At 43.8% G+C, this 26,933-nt stretch overlaps 1 protein-coding gene across 3 annotated transcripts in view; it reads right to left on the bottom strand.

The window, feature by feature from the left end:
* Window positions 1–26,933, bottom strand: part of FRMD4A (FERM domain containing 4A) — a 605,434-nt gene that overhangs the window by 185,182 nt on the left and 393,319 nt on the right. For all 3 annotated transcript variants that reach the window (XM_081096657.1, XM_081096658.1, XM_081096659.1), the window contains one exon: window positions 12,725–12,790. In XM_081096657.1, coding sequence (XP_080952783.1) covers window positions 12,725–12,790 — 66 coding nt within the window. The remainder of the gene's footprint in view (window positions 1–12,724; window positions 12,791–26,933) is intronic.

The raw sequence follows: 26,933 nt of genomic DNA, 5'->3' as shown, positions 1-26,933 counted from the left end.
GTGTTTACTTTTTTATTACATAAGCGCAAGTTACAGTAGTCAGCAATATTTTTAATACCTTTACTTGGCAAAAAAGGGCAAACATTCCAGCCCCACTTTTATCGTTAAATGTTCTGGTCCCTTAAATCCAGAAGTCTGGGAATGCCTGCATCACACTGAATGAAAGGCCTGCGGCCCAATGCTCTCCTCTGCCTTCCGTCATTCCTGCCTCCAGATGACGTGCCTGGGAAGCACACAGGCTCCAGGGCACACTGCCCTGGGGCAGACTCTGTCTCTGGCCGGATGGAGCCTGAGAACTCACATTTCTCACATGTTCCCGAATGACAGTGATGCTGCCAACCCAGGACCACACTTTGAGAACCACTGGGTGAAGCCCATCACATTAATCCTGTCTCCTTGGCAGTTGGCTCAGATATGGGAATAGGAACCTGGTACGGTCTTCGGTGCCGCAGGGAAGTGAGGGTGGGAAGGTTCTTCCTCCGGGACAAAAGAGTTAACAAGTAGAGAAACTCCCTTTCCTGTGTGTGACACTGTGGAAGACGGGGCGCTTGGGGCCGCGGCCACCTGCTGTGACCAGTCTCCCTGTGCTCACAGTGAAGATGAACGAAAAGCCTACTATTTTTTCATGCTTGTAAATGCAATCTGGTGAGAAAGAACACTGTTGTTGAACTAAAGGTTACATGCCAGGGCTACCCCCTAAGAGTTATGCATGTGTGCTTCTAACTGAACCAACTTAATGTGGAAGGCATTTGGCTATCACAGTACCATTAGTTTATACAGGCATACCTTGTTTTATTGTGCTTCACTTTATTGCCTTTTTTTTTTTTTACAAACTGAAGGTTTATGACAGCCCGGCATTGAGCAAGTCTCTCAGCATCAACAAGTGATTTTAAAAGAAGGTATGTATGGGTGTTTTTTTTTATTATTATTAAGTATGCTATTGCATACTTAATTATGCATACAAACATAATTTGTATATGCACTGGGAAACCAAAAAATTCATGGGACTCACATTCTTGTAATACTTGCTTTATTGCAATGGTATGGAACCGAATCCACTTAATCTCTGAAAGGTGGGTGAGAAGGCATTTACCCACCTCTCTGACTCTGTTAAGGATATGTGATGAAATGAAATGGAGAACTAAGGTAATTTGGAGGATGATTATAGTTCTAACATACCTTTGTATGAGTCTAGTTACACTTTGTTTTTATAAATCACTGACACTATTATAAGAGTAAGGAAGGCTAATAAAGGCTTTTTATAATATTGGCAGATGGCTCACTTTAAACTATTAAAAATATCTTAAGATCTATCAACAACTTAAAATGTAAGCATCATTGTACTAATCTACTGCCACCCTCAGAGGACTTGCATCAGATTTTAAGATCTTCTTCCTTCAAAAACACACACACACAAAAGAACTGGCCAGTTTTGAACCAGCAGTTAGGCATTTTCAGAGCCATGGGATTCTCCCAGGAATCTTCAGATTGCTGAGATCCAGCAGGCAGGTGTTCCTCTGAGCCCTGCAGAGTCACATAAAACACACCTGAATGCCCCAAAACATCCATCCCACTCGGTGCTACAAGATCTAGCTAGCGCACCTCAACCCCTCTGTCCCAGGATACAGCCCTGAATGGGAAACAAGCTACCGTGTGAAGTTGTGAGAACTTGAGTTTGTGAGGAATGGGCTGGGAAACCATTGTTTGCCAGGTATAAGGGATGGTGTTTGTCCTCAGTCTTTCCCCTCCCTTCTGCCACACAAATATGACCCATTTGTATATAACTGTACTACAAAATCATTTTAATGTAAAGCATAATGAACAGGGTTATTTTTAAGATATTGGCCTGAATCCATCAAAGTCATTTTTTTTCTATTTCATCCCCAAGAATGACAAGGAGTGATTAGCATGCTTTGACATAACTGGAGGTCAAACTAAATTCACTTATCTGGATGGTTATCAGTATTCTGCATTAACACATGTCCTTGTACGACCTTGTCACAGGAGTTGTATATGACACTGGAAGGATCAGCAGTTCATTAAAAGATGAGGAGATGATGTGCTGGGAAGCCGGGACGATTCAATAATTAAGACATTTTTGACAGACAGTCAACCCATCACTTGTCAAGTGAGCTTACACTGATCTCTAAAAATACTCCATAAAGCCTTGTACAGAGTCATAATAAAAACCAAATTACTAGGAATAATAACTCAGCAAGTTTTGTAGCATTTCTCCAAAAGGCTAAGGTAGTTATTCCCATTTTATAGATAGGTAGCAAAGGCACGTGGCTTGCCCAGGTTCCCATAGCTATCAAGTGGTCCAACCTGGGCATCTGATTCTAGCTAAGAGAGTGGCATGAGGTGCCAGGAAGTCTTCTGAGCACTTCACATGTTCTAACTCATTGAATCCTGATCACAACTCTATAAGGCAGGTACTAGTGTCAACTTACAGATAAAATTACATCAGGCAGACTGGAGGCAGTTATCATTCCAAGGTTACAGATAAAGAAACTGAAGCTTAAAGAGGCTGTGCAACTGGCCAAGGTCATGGAGCTACTAAGTGCGGGAGTTGGAAGCTCTGTGGCCGTGGCCAGTTTTGAACTTGGGCCAGGTGTTGAAGCCAGGCCGTCTGGCCCCAAAGCCTGTGCTCTCAGCACACGGGTCACAAGCTGCTCTTACTCTGGAGCCAGACAGCCTGAGTTTGAATCAGGCCTCCACATTTACCAGCCGTACAACTCTGAACAAGCTACTGACTCCTCTGTGTCTGAATTTCCTCGTTTGAAAAATGAGGACAATAACAGTCACCTGCCTCGTAGCATTGTGCGGCTGATCACCAGCTGAGATTTAGCACACCCGAAGCCCTTAGAACAGTCTGGTACTAGCGTGATGATTAATCACTAAGTTATAAAATTTCCCAACGCATTTAAAAGATGGTTTATATAATTAAAACTCAATTTACATTGAACTGTTCAGGAATGTGTTGGTTTGCATAAAGTGAAGGATATGTGCTTTTCTATCATCTGGTTTCTACTTTGAATAGTGATTTCCAAACCCTGTGGGGTCCGCTGTGGCCCCTCGGGCAAGTCCCTGTTCGTGGGTGGGACAAGCTGGTGGGGTTTAGAACTCCTCATTTATGTGAAATTGAACAAAGGATTCTGGAAGTGAAAGAAGTTTGAGAGTCAGGGTCACATGGCTAATGTGTCTGTCACTATCAATACAATTCCCTGTAATCATAAAGTTCAGGACCCAGCTATGACACCTGGGGCACATCCAGAGAGGAGGCAGTTAGAGGCAGAACTGCCTTCTTCACCTCTTTAATATTCTGCTCTTCTAACAAGGACAGGGTCGCATTACGCAGGGACGTGACAGTCCAACAGAGGAATCCAAACAGGATGAACTACTAAAGGCGCCGAGCAGAGACATGTCATAAAGCAGCAGTGAAGGAAGAAGAACCCACTTGTGTTGTGTAGGACGGACTGAGCTGTTCAGAGTGTGGAAAGGTCGAGGTCGGCGATGAGGCCATTACAGGACGCCAAGCAAACAGAGCAGGGGTGCTGAGGGTGCTGAGAATGCCAAGCCCAGGTGGCAAATGTCTACACAAGGTGATGGCGGGACTGGAGAAGGGAGACCATTTTCCTTACGAGGGGAAAAACTGGCAAGACTTGAAGATGGAGATAGAACTGAGGAATCAGTCAAAAAGGAGTCTGTGTTCTTAAGCTTGGTTGCCTTGGTGGGCTCACCTTCAAAGCAGGTGCAAGAAAAACATGCCCTGGGTTTGATGAGAAGTGGGGACAACAGGCTTGAGTTGGGTATGTGGAGTTAAAAGCTGCCACCTCAGCAGTCACACATACCTAGCAGGCACCCGACATGTGGGACTGGGGCTTAACCAAATCTGGAATCTTCTGAGTTGCTTTAACAGCTAAATTGTTAGTTCAACGCTAGGCGAGGGAGGAAAGAGGAAAGCAGAGAGATTCAATGGTTAGGAAGGCCCATGTGGGTGAGAGTCCAGGAAAAATATCAAGCAGCCAAGATTCCCTCAGACCTTTTGATTCCTTCCTCCTCCACCTGATATTGGACAACTCCTTATTTCTCAGGAGAAGATCTCCCTCCCTCCTTTCCCTTTATTCCCTTCCTCCGTCTCTGCTCTCCCTCCCTCTCTTCCTTCCTTCTTTCCCAAGAGTGAGACAAGCAGCAGAAGCTGCCAGATGAATAGATCTCCACCCCTGCAAATCCTCCTGAACCCCATCCTTACAGGGAAGGACAGGGTGCAGTGGGAGAAGGGAGGTCATTGAAGGAACAAAAGAATACTCATCCCTGGATTTGTATAAGTCATACTAAAAATCTGAACAATCATTTCTCGTCTCTAGACACGACCTCTTGCCCCCACGGGGAGCACACTTAGATCTGCATAGCACAGTGGCAGAAAAACAATAAAGATTTACCAAATGAGCAAGTGTTTGAATTGAGCAATGTGACAAAAATCAATCTGTGAATTATGGATAAAAAACAAAAACCCCCAGATTAACTTCCAGATTCCTGTGACACCATCCTTTCTAGACGGCCAGCTTCCTCTTAATTTTCCACCCTCTCTTGGGGGTGTGTGCACATGTATGTGTGTGTGTGTGTGTGTGTCTGTGCGTGTGTTTTACGTGTCTTTCCTCTATAAGCATAATTATTCACATTTCGCTGAACTGCATTGTGTGTTAAATTCGTTTAATCCCCCCTCTTATCCTCTTGATCAGGGAAACAAAAATTAGGAGCCCACCATTTACAGGCCTTGCCTGAGGTTCCTTACCTGCAAACATTCCCATCGGGCTACCTTAGAGAACATGTGGAAATGATTTTGTAAAGGGTTTAAAGAAACGCAGCAGTAACAAAACTAAAAGCAAACCCATAAAATCCACTTTCCAGGGGTCCTTCCTGGAAGGGAAGGAGGTGTGCCTCTTCCCCCCTTCCCTTTCTCTCCCTTCACATTCAGTGGGAACCAAATGAAACTGTCCTTTCAGTAGGAAAAGTCAGCCAAATATTGGCCATTTTAAATGGTTCCAAGGAATCCATTTTAAAACAGGTTAAAATTAGCCTCAGGGAGAATGGGGTGAGGAGGGGGTGAGAAAGCAGGGTAAGGTGGGGGAGGGGAGCAAAAATGGGATTATTGCTAAGCAACCAGAGCTTGGACCTGAGAGCCCAGGGAGATGGTCTCCTCTCCTCAGCCTCTGCCAGGCTGAGCTGTCTTGTCCAGGATGCATGTATAACTGAGTGTGAGTGCGTGTGCGTGTGCGTGTGCGTGTGCGTGTGTGTGTGTGTGTGTGTTGGTGGTCCCCTAAATGACTGCATCAGTCTGCTACATCCTGACGCTCCTCCCTCTATCACAGCCCCACAGGGAGACAGGGATTGTCTTTTGTTCCCAACCAGCACAGTGCTCACTTCTTTTCCATCAAGGCCCTTGCTGCAGAAAGAAGATGTTTGGGTCCCTCCCTCCTTGCCAAAGGGGAAACTCCTCAGCTGCTTGTGTCACCCAAGGGTATACTTTATGGACTATTTCTGATTCCTCCAAGGCACTAAACGAACTTTTGATTAGGGTTGTCATTATGTTTATCTGTCTCTAATCTATACCTTAACATCTATTAGCTTCACCATGTGCCTTTAAAATGTAAATATTGTCAGCCATCCCCAGGGGCTAGAAAGACATCTGTTTGGCTCATTGGTGTAGCTTTGCAGCAAGAAGCCTAATAAATGATGATGGCAATTGCGGTGAAGTTTGAGGTCAGCCCAAAGCAGTGCTGCCTGACACCCGCTTCGCTCTTACTTTATGAGGTGGCCTGATGGCCAGGGAGGTCCCAGACAGAAGGGTCGCAACACCGAGGCCCTCGGTCCGCGCCCAGCTCCTGCACATGGCTTCCCACCCCTGGCTGACACTGGACCTCCTGGTGAATTTAGAACAGACAGGAGCAGATGGCAGACCTGGCTCACTCATCAGCAGACAGGCCAGCGAGCAAATTGAGCCACCCTTCTCAGTTAGGAAGATAGGGAATCAACTTATTTTTTTCCCCCCTTGGCAATATGTACTTTGTGGGGAATTCCTGTTTTACTTGGATTTGCATCCAAGTAAATCCCTTATATTTTTTCAGAAGAACATTATAAGCCACAGAAGTAGCTGAGGATGGGGTATGAGAGGGGTGTGTGCACACATGTAGAGAACCCAGGCCTGTTCATTTATTCTATGTGGCATGATTAGGGTTCCAGATTTTTTTTAAAGTCATATGCATGGTCTATGTTTTTTTTTAGCCCTTTATAGGCCAGAATATTTACTTTGCCTTCAACACTGCTTTACTCAAAGCCCATATTAACATACTTATTAACCTTTAAGAAAGTGTCACTAGCACTGTTGTCAGACAGTGATGAGAAGGCAACATATGCTTATTTAATCTTCTTCCACACCTGATACCCTCAGGCCTGTCAACATGATGTGAAAATCCTTCATAATCATGTGGCACATGTTTAAATTTTCACTGAGTAGATTAGAAACTGAGTTTGAAGAAACAGAATGACCTGGGTAAGCCCATCTTCAGTTCTCAACCTGAGATGAGGTTTAAAGACTTTAATTCCAGTCACTTACAATGCTGGTTAGAAGCTCACACAGCTGCCACATTACAGGTGAACCACATCATATCCTAGGTTTCGTGGTACATACGTTTTATGGTGCAGGGAAAACAGACAAGACCTATGTTCAAGCTGTGTGCACTGCTATGCGGCCTTGAGCATGTCACATATTCTATCTCCGTTTCCTTATCTGAGAGAACACCTACGTATTGACACAGTTAATGTGATGATTAAATAAGATAAACTTCATAGAAACTCTATAAAGAACCGTAAAGTGTAGTCATTACTGTGGAAGATACCCAGGATTACATTTGGGTAACCCTAAACAATTCTATTACGTCCATAACCGTTTCTCTTATTTATATGATCTTCTCTCTATTCTTCAGAGATAGCTTTCCAACAGAGATGTAATGTGAGCCACAAATGTGTGCCCAATATGAAATTAAAATTTTTTAGTTGCCATATTAAATAGGGAAAAGACATCAGTGAGATTAATTTTAATTACATATATATTTTAACCTAATATACCCAAAACATCATTTCATGGAATCGTCAAGACTATTTTAGTTGTTTTTGTTCATATGAAGTCTTCAAACTTTGGTGCATATTTTATACAGACAGCACCGCAGTTTGGACTGGCCACATTTCAAGTGCTCCAACCATCCTACCCAGAGCAGCTCTAAATCTTCCCTGATGTTTCTGTCTCACTGGTTTTCTCAGGATCAGGGACACCATGTCATGTACAGAAAAATCCAGCTACTATCTTTAATTTTCTTGAAAAACACTTAAGTTGGTTCCACGTCTCCGAATCGCCGGACACTTGGTTCCTCTATTTTAACAGAAGTAGGTGGTTTTACTTGTGCTGACAATGGCCATGATAGAGGGGGTCAGAGGGGCAACACTGTAATCCTAGAAAACTGCCTCCTCAACAAGGCAGCTTCCTCAACAAAACAAGAAGTGGGGTTCAACTACTGCAAAAGACATATGCACCCCTATGTTGATTCCAGCATTATGAACAATAGCCAAGATATGGAAGCAGCCTAAGTGTCCATCAATAGACAAATGAATAAATATTTGTATACATATATACAATGGAATATTACTTGACTATAAAAAAATAATGAAATCTTGTCATTTATGACAACATGGATGGACCTAGATATTACTGTGCTGAGCAAAGTCAGTCAGACAAAGACAAATACCGTATGATTATACTTATATGTGGAATCTAAAAAAACAATCTAAACAAACAAACAAAACAGAAACAAACTTGTAAATACAGAGAACAAAAACTGATGGTCACCAGAGGGAGGTGGGGGGGGGGGTGGACATAAAAGATGAAAGGGATTAAGAAGTAAAATAGCCAGTTATAAAAATAGTCATGGGGATGTCAAGTTTAGCATAAGGACTGTCTACATACATAAAAGCCTAATATACTTAGAGTCCAACTGTTCGACCATTCGACCAGTCGCTATGACACACACTGACCACCAGGGGGTAGATGCTCCGACTGGTAGGTTAGCTTGCTGCTGGGGTCCGGCTGATCAGGACTGAGCGAGATGGGCCGGACACGCCCTGGAGCCCTCCTGTGATCCCTCCCCGGCCCCGATCGTGCACTGGTGGGGTCTCTCAGCCTGGCCTGCCCTCTCACAATCCGGGACCCCTCAGGGGATGCTGGCTTCAGCCGGTCCCCACAGGCCAGGCTGAGGGACCCCACCGGTGCACGAATCTGTGCACCAGGCCTCTATAATCAATAATATTGTAAAACTGTGTAAGGTACCAGACAGATACTAGACTTAACAGGATGATCACTTCCTAAGGTCTATCAGTGTCTCTAGCCACTAGCTGGACACCTGATAATTATATAATATTTTATGTCAATTGTAACTAAAAGTAAATTTAATAAAAAAGAAGCGGAGTTCATTGCCGCCGAGTTGGGGGATGGCAAGGACTCATCTGAAGTGCGGGGAATGCCCTGACACCAGGTGCCTCTGGAGCAGAGGTCCGGGGCTGTTTCCTGCCCTGGCCTGTCTTCCTGTAAGACAGGGGACCATACAGCAGCACAGCCTCAGAGAGCCCAATAAGGAAGGGCTGGCTACCCCTCGGACATTCCAAACTAATGAAAACCTATCCCTTTTTTAAGATTCCCAGGAGAGAGAGCCCGAACCCTCCCTGTTCATGGCTTCTACCTTAAGACCCTCACGTCAGGAAATTCTTCTCTGACCTAGTTACCTTTTCTAAGTAAGGCTGAACCACGTTTCCTTTTCTCCGCTTTCAAAAGGCTCCCCCAGATCTGCATTCATATCAGAGAAAAATGAAGAAAGTCATTTTAAAGGAATAACCATGTGAAGCTAAGACTTGCAAAGCTCAATACAAAACTTGCAGGCACCCTCTGGTCTGGCTACGGAAGCTTCAGGCAGAGGCTGACTGAGAGACACCCATGATGGTGACCTCTCTCGTTCTGACACAGGCTTTTCGAGTATGTTTCTAGTTGGCTGAAACAATTTTGGATGACAAAGCAAAAGACGCTGTCTCCGGATTGGATGGGAGGGTGATCTGGCTGGACCACCTGCCCCACGTGTATGACTGAGGTTGACTTGTGACTGAATGCTCTCATCACCATTGCAGCTGTCCTTAAGAGGAATCCAGTGAGTGAAAAAGTCACATGGCAATGTCCTGGTGACAAGGGCCTGCCTGTGGATTTAGGGATGAGCCTTTCGAATATGAAATCCCAGTATGTGCACTCTTAACCTTCCCTTCCCTGAATATGAGTGATGCAAAATTACTCAGGGCAGTCAGGGGTCTGGAAGCAGATTTCACTCGGAAATCTCAAAGGGTTTTAGAAAAAGCATTACATTTGAGGATTATGGCCATTTTACTCTGTAATCCAGAGAAGGGAAATGGTGACCAGGTCTACACCCCTGCAGAAAACTGTCCCTGTGGTAGACTGCTTAACAGCATCCTCCTGGTGGGAAGCAATTGTTAGTTGCTGACTCTGTCAGCTCAGTCTTTTCCTGCGTCTGAAGGTCTGAGGTGTAGCCTTTGATGTGTCTCTTACCTAATAATTAATGATCGAAAAACCAGACCTCCCACCTCTGTGCTACTTAAGAATGTTTGTCAGTCAGTCACCCTGGTGTACACCCCTGTGCTTCTCCATGGGAAACAACCATTTCCTACAATCCCCAAACCCCACTTTCTGTCTTATAAACCTTGTCAGGTAAACGCGGAAACATTGAAAGGCATTCCTTAGTCTAAGGCTTCTTACACATATTCTGAAATCGTTCAACAATAACAACAAAACCTTTAGCAATAATGGACCTCATCACTTTGTGAATTTAAAATATAAAAAAGAAGGGTATGAAGTCATAATGTTTTATGCTGCTAAAAACACTGAGATGACTCATAGAGCTGGAGAATAGGGATTCCCTTTAGAAATGATTCTGTCAAAAGAACATAATCTTGAACAAAACTTTGTAGATGACAAAGTCCTTTTAAGTTGGCTTTTGTCAAATAACTTTAACCTTGTTTCCCAAAGTTTTGCAGAATTGTTCCTTATTTATTTATTTACTTATTTTTATATTTTTTATTGATTTCAGAGAGAAAGGGAGAGGGAGCAAGAGACAGAAACATCAATGATATGAGAGAATCATTGATTGGATGCCTCCTGCACTTCCCACACTGGGAATGAGCCTGCAATCAGGGCAAAGGCCCCAACCTGGGAACTGAACTGTAATCTCCTCGTTCTTAGGTTGATGCTCAACCACTGAGCCACACTGGCTGGGCTTTATTTATTTATTTATTTATTATTTATTTTGCACTAACCTAAGTAAATCCCCTGCCAAGCAATGGTTCTATGGCAAGAAGTAAGTCATTTGGGGAAGTAACACTAGAGAACCTTAGGATTCACTCTTTTCTTTCTTTTTGTTTTTGTTTTTTCACTCAAGAAGTATTTATTTACTGACATGTGTGCCAGACATGGGCTGGGTACTGGGGATACAGTGATCAAAAAACAGACCCAGTCCTTAATTTGTTGGTGGCTCTGGGAAATGCTGACAAGTAAACAGGCAATGACAGTGAATGTGACAATGAGTTATGACAGTGCTGTAAGAAGGAAGGGGTGGGGGGCAGCTAAGACCCAGCTATGGAGGGGCAGAGGGTAGGGTCAGGGAAACCCTTGGGGCGGGGGGTAGGGGGGAAATGCATTTTCTAAGCTGTGGTCTGAAAGCTTAACAGAAACCAGCCAAGTACAGGGACGGGTGGGAACGAGTGTTCTAGGAAGAGGGAATCACATGAAGTATTTTCTAAAAAGAGATGGGAGGAGTATGAATTCTTGCTTGGTCTAATTCAACATTTTCTTGATAGTTAAGGGCTGAAGATGGCCTTTCTAAAATTGTGCCCATCAGTAATAAAATACCTTTTCTGTGACTCAAGTCCATTTCAGATGCCTCCATTCAGTCTTCCCAGGGCAGGCTGGCCAAGAGAAGGGCCTTCACTGTCACGGAGGCCTCACTTCCTGTTTCAGAGGCGGGCTGCTATCTAAACCGCCAAACCTTGCTACAAAAAGAGCATCTAGGGCACTGCAGACCACTCACCTGTGAAGGGCTCAGACTGATTCTTAACAACTTAAAGCTCCAAGCACTTTGTTAGTCCTGATCCTGCTTACTGAAAAGATCTTGCTCCTTTATAGTCCCCCCTACCCACTCACACCCCAACCCAGATCACAAGTTTGACTTTTCATAAGACTGGAGGCCTTGCAATCTAGCCTAATAAAGACATAATCCAAAATGTGGGAGAACTCTACATATGTGGATAAATTAAGCACAGCATTTCCTTGTCATAGAGGAAAAAATTACAAAACAACAAAGGATCCTTAAATGTACTCAAAAGGGTGAATGATTAGCTAATAATGGTATATCCTTTTCTAGAATTTATGCAGCCATTAACAAAGATGACATTGATAATGACTTGAAAAATGCTAGTGAAGGACAATGTTAAGTGGAAAAATATATAGAATTATACATACATTATGATCACAACCATGTAAGGAATATAAATATAAATATAAGATATGCCAAAATGAGAAAAGTAGTTGAATTAGTGTGCTGTGATTATGAGTTGTTTCCTATTTTCTCTGTTTCCTACATTGTGTTTATAATGTCTTTATAACTTATTTCCTATTAAAAGTATTAACTTTTTAAATTAGCAGCTGGAACATTTTGAAATTCACGTAGCATATACAAGGGAACATGAGAGAAGAGTACTTCTATGTGACTCTCCACACGGGCGCAGTGTGGTTCCCCAGGGAGGGAGCATGTGGGTGTCATTGCAACTGACTGATGAACTGTAGCTTCTTCCCAGCAAACTGTCATGGATAAGGAGCAAGTGCCCTATGAATTTGATAGATATTTGAGAATATCAAGCAAATATAGTTACAAAAGTTGGAGTTGAGCAACAGATTTGGAATTAAGTTATTTAAATCAAGTTTGGAAACTTCGCCACTCTTTAGGGCTCTGGGTAAAACCAGGGTCTTTGAGCCTAATTACTTTTTGGACTTCCCTGACACTGATGTGTTCTTAGCTCGGAGACACATTGATTGATTTCCTCTGTCATTTTCTCCAGATGTTCAAGGGAGATGGCAATGTTGACGAACAGGATGGCGTCAGGTGCTTACTCAGCTCTTAAAGGGGAGACAGAGCCAAGAGATTGCTTCCCTTTCTTCATCGCTGTGAAAGCTTAACTTGAAATAATGAACTGTGTTTTAGACAATTAAACCAGTTTTGGCTGTAGCAAGAGTTATTTAGGTTATATTATAATTAACTTCTTCCAAGCATAAAGAATAGCTAATGGCAGTTGTGGGATTTCCTTTTCTAGAGATTTGCAACAATAGGGTAGATATACATCTGACCTTGAATGCCTTAGGTGTGGTGTGCAAAGAAACAGAATGAACAAAAATAGCAATCACACACAAAAATACTAGGGTGTGTCCTAATCTTCTCTCAGAGATTTGTACAGATTTAGCCTGAAAAATAGTTTACACTGTTGCCCACCCCTCAGCTGAATCCAAGTGTGAGCCAACCACATCAGTCACAGAAGAAACTTAGAAAGTGGACCCAAAGTCATTTACCTGTACTAGGAGTTCCAGCTTCCTGTCATCAAGAAGATGTACTTGACATCGACGGCCCTCCGTCATCTGAGAAGAAAGAGAAATGATGGTCACCTAGAGTCTAGCAGTTTGGCAAACAGTGAGAGGGTCCCTGTGCTGGCCTCCACCGGGCACATTCTTCTAGGCCAGTGGTTCTCAGCCTAGGCTGCACATTAGAATCACCTGAGAATCTTTTTAAAATCCTGATTTCTGGGCCTCATCCTCCGGAAATTTTGTTTCTTTGTTACTAATGTTGTGGCCCCACCCCATACCAAAGAAACAGAATGTCCAGAGGATGAGGCCCAGAAATCAGGATTTTAAAAAGATTCCCAGGTGATTCTAATGTGCAGCCAAGGTTGAGAACCACTGCTCCAGGCAAAACTTCCCCCGGGGATTTGGGCTATGTAATGCCAACCATGAGCAGCATTGTTCATTCATTCAAAAATATTTATGAGCACTTTCTAGGTGCCAGGCACTATTCTGTGAGCAGGGTGTGCAGCGGCATGCAAGACAAGGTTCCTGCCCTCGTGGAGCTTACAATCCTATGGGGAAATTTATAAAAAATAGAAAATACATACATAACACAATATCAGGTGGTGATAAAAGTTGCTCATTCTTTAGTCATTCTTCCATTCAATAACTTTATCACCACAAAGTAGAGACAGAGTTCAGTATCCAGTCTCTGTCACCTCCCACCTCAAAACTTGTCCCACTTATGATCACCAGGGAGCAGATGACCACCCCCCCGGCAGCTGCACTTGGTTTGTGTCAGTCCTCCCCTCTGCTCGTGTATGACCCTAGTCCCACAGTGCTTTCACCCGTGAGAGAACCCCGGGAGAGAGTGCCCAGCTGACCCTGACCCAGGTGCTTGTCACCACTAATACCTCTGTGCGATATAACAGAAAGAGCCCCTCGACAGGCACCAGGAGACCCAAGTTGAGTCTTGGTCCCACAAGGTACTTGGCTGCAGGACTTCGGACAAGCCCCTGTTCCTCTCCGTGCCCCAGTCTCACACATAGAAATGAGTGGGCTGGGCCCAGTGGGTGCTAGTGAATATTTAGTAACTGTCTTTCTGAATTTAAAAAAAGGCATTTGTTTGTAGCACTTGCTGGAGCCCTGACATCACCCTCAAAGGAAATCCCATGAAGAACAAGCCTTCCCACACATGTCTGCTGGCCAGCACTCACCAAGCACTGTCTCACTGTGTTCCACATGTCTCCACCATGTCTGCCTTCAAGCTACTATCACAACACCAACAGTATTTCCAACAGATGCAATAGACATATGTAACCTCAAGAATGTAGGTGATAGTAAAGCACAGTAAACTAATTAGAAAGTGATGGATCTTAGTATTTATTATCTTTGTTTTTAATGTAATTTATTTAATGCTATTTTATGTAATTTTAATAATGGCTATATTTTACAACTGACATGCAAAATTCCTGAAAATGTAACTACTACTAATATGAGCTGGCTCCAAAACCACTGTCTGGACCTGAAGCCACATCAGGTTCCTCCAGCCTTTGAATTTTTATTTGACTCTGTAACCCTAACTGAAGCTACCTTCTTTTGCCCCAGCTATGAGCAGCAGATCAAAGGGAAGGATGCACACAGCAGATCCTGGTCTCACCTAATTTTATGGTCATCGGGGTCAGTCCCTTCTCCCGAGTACTTTCTCCATGAAACATAGAAATGATATCTTCTTCTCTTTTTGTTTAACAAGTGCTTATTCTCTAACCATCAGCATGTGCAAAGTTGGCATGCATTCCCATAAGAAAATTCTCTGAGTCCTTTCTCAAAAGAAGCCAACCCATCATCCTTCCGTGGAGTCAGACTTCCCTACTGATGGGATCTACACCAAAGCAGCACGTCCTGCGTGGGAGGGGCGAAAACAGTCTCTGGAATCTGAGTTCTAGTGACTCAGCAGTCCCCAGCTTTAAGACAAGTCATCAAGAAAAGTTTCACATGCTCATAAGCACTCTAAAAGAGGCTGAAATAGAGTAAAAATTTGAGGAAAAACTTCAGTCCAAAGACTTGCTATTTTGCACATCTAAGCCAAAGCAGGCAGCTGTGGCTATGAGATGGGCCCATGCAATGTCTTTATTCACTCTCTGAAGTCTTAACTTCAGGTGTTAATTGTCTTAGCCACAACCTTACAAACAGTAATCACCCTAGCCAAATGACTTAATTTAAAAATTCATCAGCTTCAAAAAATAAACAAGTGAGACTACATCCAACTAAAAAGCTTCTGCACAGCAAAGGAAGCCATCAACAAAATGAAAAGGAAACCTCCCAAATAGGAGAAAATATTTGCAAATCATAGACCAAAAAAGGGGGTTAATACTTAAAATACAGAAAAATAATCATATAACTCAATAGCAAACAAAAAAATCCGATTAAAAATAGGGAGAGGCCTGGCTAGTGAGCCTCAGTGGTTGAGCATTGACCTATGACTAGGAGGTCACAGTTCAATTACTAGTAGGGGGCGTGTAGAAGGCATCATCATTGATGTTTCTCTCTTTCCCTCTCCCTGCCTCTCTGAAATCAATAAAAATATATTTAAAATAATAATAATAATAAATAGGCAGAGAATCTGAATAGACATTTTTCCAACGAGAGTATATGGATGGCCCACAGATACATGAAAAGGTGCCCAACATCACTAACCATCAGGGAAATACAAATGAAAACCACAATGAGCTATCACCCCATTGTAGTGTAAAAGATTAAGGATATAAACACGTTCTTGTGTTCCTTATTCACATTCTAATACATTTTTATGAAAACAAAGAAATATTGGTATCTGAAAGACATTACTGTATCAAATAAAGTTTTTGTTGTTTTTGTTTCATTATCCTTACCCAAAGATATATTCACTGATTTTAGAGAAAGGTAGAGAGAGAGAGACAGACAGACACATGGATCGGCTGCCTCTAGTAAGCACCCTGACTGAGAATCGAACCCGCAACCTAGGTATGTACCCTGACCAGGAATCGAACTGTGGTAGGCAGTTAGATAGGAGCAGAGCAAGGATGATGGGCCAGGTACAGAAGGTCACCAGGGTGGAAAGCTCTGGATGCCTAGCAAAGGACAATTGTAGGGTGGGGCCTAGCCCCCAGGGTGACTTTTCTTCCCCTAGCATATCACTGGTCATGTGGTATAGACCCCCTGACCTTTCCTCCCTAGAGATAACATCTATGCCTCAATTGTATTTCCAGGTCTAGAAAAGCAGCAAAACCAGACAAGCAACACCAAGGCTGACCTCAGGACCAGTGCACTGGATAATGACCCCCTGCACTGGTGCCAACCAATCGGTGAAGACCTATGGAAAGCTGTTGAAGAGTCTATTGAGATCTTCCCTTGGGACCTCCCCTAAAGTCTCCACCCTTAAAACCCTTAGGACTGGGGACCCAGTGCACTTTCCCTCCCAGGAGCACACCTGTGCCTTTCCTTTCCCCCTTCCTTCTCCCCTCACCCTTGGCACATTACCGTTAGCTTCCTCATTCCCAAGCTCCTAGGGCCCTTCCTTTACCTCTATAACTTATTTTCTAAGTCCATTTCTTCTACAAATTACTTCTTCTACCTCTGTGATTTTATAAATAAACTAGGGCAGGGTCCCTCACCCTGGCCAGTGGGGATTGGGCTGAAACTGGCTCTCCCAACATCCCCTGAGGGGTCCTGGATTGTGAGAGGGCACAGGCCAGGTGGAGGGACCCCACCAGTACATGAATCCATGCACCGGGCCCCTCCCCCCGGCCAGCCAGCCCCCATCCGTACACGAATTCATGCATTGGGTCTCTGGTATGCATATCAGATCTTTGGTTAATCTCTTCCCACCCTCCCCCTCCCTCTTTCCCTCTGAGATTCATCAGTCTGTTCCATGTTCCCATGCCTGTGGTTTCCACTCCTGCATCGAGCGTCTGCCCCGTGGTGGTCAGTGCATGTCATAGCTACTGGTCAGATGGTCAGTCACATAGGCTTTTATATATATAGATGTTCTCTTATAGTTTGTGCTTGGCTTTGAATTCTTTCCTATCGAGAATCCAAGTACCAAGGTTGCTAAACCCAGGTCTGGTCTGACCCCAAGGGTCTAGTACAGCCGTGGGCAAACTATGGCCCGCGGGCCGGATCCGGCCCGTTTGAAACGAATAAAACTAAAAAAAAAAAAAAAGACCGTACCCTTTTACGTAATGATGTTTACTTTGAATTTATATTAATTCACACAAACACTCCATCCATGCTTTTGTTCCGGCCCTCCCGTCCAGTTTAAGAACCCATTGTGGCCCTTGAGTCAAAAAGTTTGCCTACCCCTGGTCTAGTACCTGTTGCTGTTCCTGCTGCCTATAACAGAACCTGCAACCTTTCAGCGTATGGGACACTCCAACCAATCAATCCACCTGACCAGGCCTCAAATAAACTTTTAATCACAGTATTAAGAGATAGTACTTACTTTCCTCAAAATACTTCAAAACATGCCAAGTGTGACATGACACTGAGTTCACACCCATGTCTACAAGTTTGCCCTGAGGTTCTCATTTTCATCGGAAACATAACATTTTAATTACATTAAACTCACCTTATCAGCTCAGCACTTTAAGGAAGTAATATGCATTGAGATTTATTGAGATTTTGAGATCCACCCAAGGTCTTCCCAGTTCATTCATCTCTTCAACAAAGTCCCATAGCTCAGTCTGGTGATTTATAAGCACGCTCCCATTTCAATTGGGAATTTGTAAGCCGCCTCCTTTTTGGAAGACAATATGTTGCTGAAAAGTCAGCCCAGAAATGTGAATCTAAACAGAAACTCAACTTGGAATCATCATGTTTGAAAGTACAACTATCATTTGAGAGGACTGCAGTTTTTCCTCAAAAGGAGTACATGTGTTTTTTTCATACTGAAGTGAAATGGGAGTATCCTGTTATCAGTTCAGAAAAGGCTTACCATTCTGGGTGTGTACAAAGAGTGGACATCTGTAGCTTTGTCTGGCTCACCAGGGACACTGAAATTTCCTTTTGAATTCTAACAATTGTGAAGCAATATTGCTTTCCTTGTTTTCCTTTTCAGCTGTGCAGGCACAATTGGGGCACTGGCATCACCCTCCAAGGAAATCCTTTTGAAACAAGGCTTCTCATAGATGTCAGCTAGCTGGCTACCACTCCAACCATAAATCGTCTGGCTACATACACTTCTATGCCAAGCAAAGGCTTGCCAAGTGCGCTGTGATGTAAAGAATATAAAGAAAATTATTATTTTGAAGGTAGGGTGTCTACCGCATTTATCCAACTTTTCTGTTAAGATGTACACTGAATCATGAAGACTATGCAGAAACATGGATTTGGGATACTAGCTTCAGTAAGCACAGCAGAATATAATGATGTGTGAACTCTAAGGTCAGGCAATAATATTGTTGGGCAGATGGACAGGAATTAGGAGGCATAAATAAAACAGCTGATGTGCTAAGGTAGTAGGCCTACGGGTGCTTCCCCCCACCCCACCCAAATATCACTCAAAAGGTTGTGTTTTGGTGTGTGTTTTTTCCCAGTTAGAATAATGTAATAAAGAAACTTGACCTAGAAAAATGAATGAGAGTGTGTGAGTCCAGCCATCGGAAATGGAGCCTGAGAAGCTTCTTTCTGGGCAAATTCGTTTTAGATGGCCTGTGTTTTTAACATATTAAATCAAATTAATTAATTTACAAATGAGAACTACAACTGTCACATAGGTCAGAAATCTGAAGATTGAAAGTCTGACACATTCTCTCCCTGCAGGCAGAATTAATAGGAAGCCAACTGTGACCAGAAGCGGTTCAGGAAACCCAGCATCTCAAAGGGGGAATTATAAATATCTCCATTTGAGAGCATCCGTCTACAGTAGCTTAATTTATTACTGATGGTGGGAAGCACTGCTGTCCAAATGTGGCAGGGGAGTCCCCCTCATCACGGCATCAACTAAGAAACAAATAATAACTAACTAACCAGCAATGACAATTCCCAAATGGCCATTTGGGGTTACTTTACATGGAAAGCTCAGCATGCGAAAATATGCTTTATTAGGAATATTTTGTCTTCAAATTCAAAATTAAGTAAAACCCACTATAATTATGCCTCTTACTATCACTTTTTTCTCTACTATGTCCCCAAAAAATGTAAACACACAATGTCTGTAGATTCTATTAATTTTGAAAATGAAATGTGCTTTAATAAACGCTGCCTTTATAATTATTCAAAGTGTGTATACATTTTTTGGGACACCCTGTGTATCACCTGTTTCCCTTTCTTTTTCTGCCACTTCTTGGATGTCTTCTTCCTCATTTTTTCTTTCCCCATGCCAAATAATTTTTACACTGTGGTACGTATCTGTGGAGGAAGTGCTCTGAAGAAACAGCCCTACCTCCACTGTTTAGAACAGCCGTGGGCAAACTACGGCCCGCAGGCCGGATCCGGCCCCTTTGAAATGAATAAAACTAAAAAAAAAAAAAAGACCGTACCCTTTTATGTAATGATGTTTACTTTGAATTTATATTAGTTCACACAAACACTCCATCCATGCTTTTGTTCCGGCCCTCCAGTCCAGTTTAAGAACCCATGTGGCCCTCGAGTCAAAAAGTTTGCCCACCTCTGGCTTAGAACGTTGTCCTAGAAATCTAATGCAGCTGTGTGAATGACTATAGGTAAGAGATCCTGAGCTTAGAAGAAAAAACAAATGGTTTATAAAAACAAAAACTAAAATTATTCAATTAACACATTATCATTGCATTTCCTAATGCTAATTTGTACTGAAATTATTATCTCTAAGATGTAGGGCAGTGGGGGGAGAAGAGGTGGGTGGGCAGGAGGAGACCTGCGTAGGCAGTGTTCCCAGCCCTGCAAAAGCACTTTTCACCTAGTTACCACATGCCTATTTGTTTACGTCCCTGTGCACAGCAAATTTCCAAGTTATGATTCACATTCATTTTAGAGACAATACCTTTATGAGACAATAAGATAAAAATTATTAAAGACTCCACTAGAGTTGTAGAAAAGGAAGAATTAACATTTCCCAAACATGCTTCATTTAGGAAAACTATCCATGTTCCCCCAAACAACCTGAAATCCTATCTTCAAAGTTTTATCATCATGTGTTTGAAAGTATGACTTTCAAACTTTGGTTTACTTAAGTGCAGTTAAGTACGACTTCAGATTTCAAGAGCATGCTAGCCAAGGCCCAAACAGCGACGAGTCTTCCAGCACACCCTCCCAAGCACGCTCCTTAAGGCAGGGCACTTCAAGGAATCCGGATGTATTACAGCAGCACCTCACAGGCGCCCTTTGACCCAGACCATTTCGAGGCTCAGAAGGAAATTCCAGACACATGACTACAACTTCCCAGTGCAACTCTCTGTGGGAGCATCTGCTCTCGGGGTCAACTCACCATGAACCCTCCCTTGTTCCACTTCAGTTTCCTCTGCAGACAAATGAGGCCCCTACCACCCATCTGGGTCCCAAAACGTCACAAGATCACAAATTCTCAGTAATCCAAAACCTGTCACATCCAGAAAAGGAATGAATGTGATACGATCACTGTGGCCTCAAGAAACTCAAACAGCAAATACATATGTAGAAAGGATTTCAGGCAAATAAAAATTTGTGGAAAATATTCACCCATTTGCTGCCCACACTTATCCCGTACCATGAAAATACCAGATATAATCACAGTTATTATAATGTAATATCATATTGTAATGTGATAACAGAACATAAGGGGTCTCTGCTTATAACCGTTAAAGGTTAAAGATATAGTGTCCATTTTTATTTTTATTTTTCCCTCTCTCTGATTTATCTCAAGCTTATCTTTTTTTGTCTTTAAGTGACATATAAGATGGTAATGGAAGGAAAGGAGACACAAGATGCTAGACACCAGAAATCCAATGCAGAGAGAAAGACCTTGCCCCTACTTTGCTCCATGACCTCTGGCAAATTATCCCACCTCTTTCTTTCCCATGAGTCTCCTGGATTTAAAAGAAGGCTCCAGGCCTGTCCTTGAAGCTCTTTTCTCCTCAATACGCTTGTAACTTGTAAAACCCAGATGAAAGTGATTTAAGTGAGTGCCTCTGTTAGAAACAAATTCACATGCCAATGTACTGTAATATAAAACTTGAAATAGCCTTGCATTCCTCAAAGCTCATCCCTCCGCAAGTTTGCATTTGATGAGGTCATAAGTGAGGCCAGTGTTTTACCGGAGGATCTTTGTAAAGCAGATTTTAGTGTTGCTGCTGCTCCCCCTCTCCTTCCCCCTCTCCTTCTCTTCTCCCCTTTCCCTCACTCCCTATAGCAAAAAGAAATGGGGCTTTCTCTGGTAATAAAGGAAGAAAAGTCCTGGCACTGGGTGCACTAAGGGCTTGGGGACAGGGTAGGGCTGCTGTGTCTGGATTGAGACCGTGACTCTGCGGCCCTGAAGACCACTGCTGGGTGATGGAGCCACAAATCCTACAGGACAATCCATCTCAATCCTCTCAGATGGTACAACAGGGCAAGGACACCCAGGAGCTCCAGTGATGGTCTTCTGTGATCCCAGGGAAGAGGAACTCCAACCCAAAGCTAAGCTGCAGGATGTGGGAAGCAAGGGCACTCTTTTCACCTTCCAATGGGACATTGCACAATATTTGAGGACAAGCTGTTGACATGGAGGTTGGACAGATGGGTCTCAAATATGGAAGGCCAAAGTCCAGCTGGTGCATCTCAGGTCGAGTGTTACAGACAATCGCGCGCCTCTGTGTGAGAGACAACCCTCTGAGGAAATGGTCAGGAGAAAATGGACACTGAGAGGCCCGAGTGCACGGGCCCCGGAGTCAGGTTATGCATCACCGGCACCAACTCGATGAGCACAGAGCAGTCAGCTCACTTGGGTTAAGTGCTGTTAAGGCTCCAGGAAGGCGTTGGCGCTTTCTACACTTAGCCAACTGGGCACCGAAAGAACAGTAACTTGACTGTCACAGTTGGGTTCTGCCACTGCTAGAGTATCTTCTGACAGGATTTTCCTTTACCTCCAGTTCAAATATATCATTAAATCCACTTATAAACACATATTCACACAATCTGCAGTCTTTTGCTTTCTACTCAGGCTTAGAATCCCAGACAACTTTGGTTCTGTGATTGGAGCAACTGGAGTCTCTGAAGATATAGAGTCTTAATCCTCCCCCTCCTCTTCCTCCTCCTCCTCCTCCTTCGGAGATGGGTCAGAGATGGGAAGAGTGCCTACTCCTTGTAAGGGAAAGGGAGTTGGGCATTTCCTCCCAAGGGAAAGGGAGTCCTGTACAATCGGAATGGAGGGTGAGGGGTAACAGAAGGTGAAAACAGTGTAGAGAGCAGAGTCCTCAAGGCCTGAGGAGGAGATTTCTGAGGTTGTTGCAAAACATCTTTCCCTCATTATGCACTGTCCTACCATTTGTGAGAGACGGCTATCTTCATACTGAATAACACGTCCTTCGAGATCTGGCCTCACCTAACCTCATCTCTGTTTATTTTTAAATGCTCTCCTTCCCTGTCCCCTCAGTCCCAAGAGCCAGCCATCCTGGATTTCATAATTCTTTTCCCCAAGGGCCACGCTCTCCCATGCATCAGGGCCTGGCCCATGCTGTCTCCTTTGCCTGGAAAACACTTTTTTTTCACTGATGTCCTCAAAGGACCACCCCTGTCTGTCTACGCCACGTGCTGAGCCAAGTGCTGGAGACACAGGGGTGATCAAAGAAACCACATCCCACTTCTTAGAAGCACTGGCCTGAGGAGCACATTGTGCAGACTCAGCTGTGCTGACACACCCTTTCTCCTCTCCATGGGCGTTTCCATCCCATCTGGCAGCTTCCCGCCATAACACCGGATGCCAGGCTCTGCCCCTCCCAGTGGTCCCTCCCAGGCCATGCGCTGTGGCCCACAGAGCATGGGGGTCGGGCGTGGGTTCTGATGCTGGGTTGTTTTATCCTGGCTTCACCAGGGGGAGCGGTATGTGACCCTCCATAAGTCACTGCACCCACTGTGCCTCAATCCCTAGTCTAGGAAATGGAGACCATACTAGTGCCAACCTTCATGGGCAGCTGTGAGGAGTAACTAATGCACATAAGAGTGTGGAACTCTGCTTGGAGTACAGTGGGCTCTCAATCAGTATCACCTTCAGAAGTCTAGTCAGGGCATTCGAGGTGCCTCTGGGCAGGAGTGTCAGAAAGTGTACTCATTCCAATGCACCCCGACCCTCCTCACACCCTCCATCAGGATGGTGAGTGAGGCTGCAGCTCTCTGTCCCTCACACCAGATTTTCTGCTACTGTGGCAGGGAGGGAGAGAAGGCTGGTCAGGACAGGCTCCCGCTGAGTGGCTGTTCCTAGCGCTGAGCAAGCACACGGCCTTCACAGACGGAGCTCTGTGGGGCCCTGGTCCTATCCAGAGGGGCACCTCATCCAACAGGGCGCCTGGAGGTCCCGCCTTCGCCTCAGGGTCATCGTGGGCTAGCTGGCAGTCATCAAGACAGAGGGCTGATATAAGGATCGCTGGAGCTGGCCTAGGAATGGGGGTTTAGGAGAGTCAGTGAGTGACATGTGGGGTAATACCTCCAAGGACAACAAGGACTGCCAGGCCACAGACTGCCCTCTAACAAAGGAGAAGATCTCTTGCTAATGTGGAGGCTGCGCCTGTTTCCCTGGGCGGATTCAGAGCGTTCTTCTTACACACACACTGTTCACAGCACAGCATCCATGCAGACATCCATTAAAGGTGGCTGAATGAGGCATAAACCCCAAAGAAACAAAACACGCAAAGGAGCAACAAGAACTATACTCCCTTCTAACACCCACCATTCTCCTTAGAGTGAGGAAAGATGAGGGCAAATACCTGGTCTCTGCCATGTGGAGTCCTAGCTTCACTATCTTAGTGACAGACTGTTTGGGGTGGGACGAAGATGAGTTTTTCCAAAGGAAAAGGAGAATAGGTACCCTTTTTGGGGTTTTGATGACTGCACTTGGAATTTTTATAGTTGAAAAGGAGACCTGATGGGTTATTCAGATGGGGACCACAGACTCAAAGAAAACAGTTTTTAAAATTCCATATAAAAAGATAAGGTTGTCTTTATGCACCTAAAAGAATATCATGTGTATGAGGTGAAGACGTTGAAAGTAAAAATTTGATAGCAGTAAAAATAAAACTGAATGAAAAAGTGAAGATTGAGATGCTCAATGAACACAAAATACCTGCATGGAGAACTCCCAAAGGAGACGAGATTTCAGCCTTACAGACACGATGTCTCAGGGGCCCAGCACATTATTTATATTACGTCCACAGATGAGGAGTGTCAGAAACTTGTAGGGACAGAGGTAGAAAACCAAACAGAAATTTAAAACAAGGAAAGTCTAAGGACAACAAAAGAACCTTTAAAGATATGTTCAAAGCAAAAAGATGAAAGAAAAGAATGTTTTCATTATTTGGAGCCAATGAATTTCTGTTAAAAGATGAACCGCTGAACTACTCAGTTGTTGTTTTGTTTCAATCTTCTCAACCAAGACAGGAAATGGTAGGACTAACTACTAAAGAATATAAACCAACTGCACCTTGTTCCCCCAAATAAATTCCAGGTGTTTCATAAAGTCATATATTAAAAATACACAGGCACCCAGCCGGTGTGGCTCAGTGGTTGAGCATTAACCTATGGACCAGGAGGTCACTGGTTCGATTTCTCATCAGGGCACATGACCGGGCTGCAGTCTCTAACCCCAGCAGGGGGAGTGCGGGAAGCAGCCATCGATGATTCTCTCTCATCGTTGATATTTCTACCTCTCTCCTTCTCCCTTCCTCTCTGAAATCAATAAAAATATATATTTTTTTAAAAATAGATAGGCTATTATTTATTAGACCTTTCTAAGCATAAAAGCAATGGATGAGCCAATAGAAAAAAAAATTAAGGATTGGACTACATTAAAAATAATTTTACTCCACAGGCACAGTAAGCAAAAGGAAAAAAAAATCAACAAATGTAACTTTGGGGAGAGGATGACAACAACTATAAGGAGGGGTTAATATGTTAAAGATAACATTTTTTAGTTAATGTATAATTACAAATTTATTGGAAGACTACTAGTACCCTACAGGAAATAAAACTAAAATGCAAATGACTTTCATATTCTTTGACTCAGTACTATCTCTTCTAGAAACGAGATCTATCTCTCTAGTAATCAAGAGAGTAATCTATCCTAACAAACTAGGAGAAAAGGGTTAATAATTATATGTAATAATGGCCACTACAGTGTGTTCATTCAGCAAGTGTTTATGATATATTCAAAATGTGCCAGGCATCTTATTAAACACTAGAGGCCCAGTGCATGAAATTCATGCGGGGTGTGGGGGGTGGGGGAGCAGGAAGAAGGGGAGGAGAGGGTCCCTCAGCTCGGCCTGCACCCTCGCAATCCAGGACCCCTCAGGGGATGTCTGACTGCCAGTTTAGGCCCAATCCCACAGGGATTCCTGCGGGATCGGGCCTAAACCGGCAGTCAGACATCCCTCCCGCAATTTGGAACTGCTGGCTCCCAACTGCTCACCTGCTTGCCTAATCGCCCCTAACCACTCTGCCTGCCTGCCTGATCACCCCTAACCACCTCTACCTACCTGCCTGATCACCCCTAACTGCTCGCCTGCCTGCTTCATTGCCCCTAACCACTCTATCTGCCTGCCTGATCACCCCTAACTGCTCGCCTGCCTGCCTCATTGCCCCCAACCACTTTGCCTGCTTGCCTGATCACCACTAAGTGCTCGCTTGCCTGCCTGATCGCCCCTAACCACCTCTGCCTTGGCCCCTGCCATGGCAGTTTCGTCTGGAAGGACGTCTGGAAGGTCGTTCGGCTGTCCAGTCTAATCAGCATATTACACTTTTATTATTATAGATAATGATGGAGGCAATTTTGTTCCCCTGTGTAAGGGACTTCTATGTCCACTAGAGAAACTACCCAAATTAACAGGTGGTTACAGTGTAATTCATGTGACAAGGTGGGTGTAAGATGCTATGGGGCAAAAGGAGGGGGCCCTAACTCACACCTGGGGAATTGGTCAATACTCAGATGAAGACATGGTATCTGCAGAGCAGGACGTCTGGCAGAGGCAACCTGATATAAGAAGGCCTGGAATGGGAGAGAACATGGCATGTTCTAGAAACATGAGCCACACAGTAGAGCTGGAGCAAAGTGGTGGGTTGGTGACAAACAGTGAGGAATAGAGTGGGAGAGCCTTATTTACAGTAACAGTAATAAGGAGGCGCAATCATACATCTAATGGTCTGAGGATGACAAAATCACCGATGAAATAATAGGTAGCCACTGACCATTGTTTCCAATCAACTTAATTCTAACTAATGCAGAAAGGGGTGTTTGGAAAGAGGGCTCAGTGCCTAAGAAGATAGACAAGCACTTGGAAAACTGTAAAGAGATACTAAAACATAAGCTGTCTTTCTCAGTGTGTATTATCCCCCAACGATTTGTAAACAGTCATGGAGAGTACGCTAATCTAGTTTACAGTTGACAAAGAGGTTTAGATGGCAGTTTCAATTTTTTTCAATTGGGATCACATTGTTTATAGTTTTGTGTCCTATTCTTAGTTCATACGCCAGAAGCATAGTATTCTGAATAATGAAAATAAGTGGACTCCACTTGAATATGGTTAAACCATTTCTGGAAATCTGTGTTCAATTCTGGGTACCATCTTTTATGTAGGAAATGAAAGAGTCTGGAGCAAGGCCAAAGTAGAGTAATCAGACTGGGCAAAGCTGTGGAAGCCATGTCTCCTCAGGACTGATGGGAAAAGTGCCTACTAGCCTAAATAGCAAAGACTCCTGGGTAGGGTGTCCTATAATTTACTGTCCATGCCAACATGCTTTTGTTAGTGAAAGGGAGCTATTATTGATTCTTTGGAGATAACAGGTACAAACTGGACTGTCCTGGGCATGCCTGGATGTGGAGACTTGCCAATTTGATGATTTTATGCTAATTTGATGACTAAATTGGATCATAGAGAACATTGTTTTGGTGAGCAGAAATGGAATCAATGAGTAGAAGTTCCAGAAGACACATCTGAATTCAACAGAAGGAAGAACTGTCAAACAGGCATCATTGTTCAAAATGGAAAGGGTTGCCCCATCATCACTTTAGTAATCAGGACAGGACAGAAGATCATTAGCCAGGGCT

The sequence above is a fragment of the Myotis nattereri genome (assembly GCF_964212035.1).
Source record: "Myotis nattereri genome assembly, chromosome: 1".
Lineage (NCBI taxonomy): Eukaryota > Metazoa > Chordata > Mammalia > Chiroptera > Vespertilionidae > Myotis > Myotis nattereri.
Note: the sequence above shows the minus strand (reverse complement) of the source record. Positions and strands in the feature narration are given on the sequence as shown.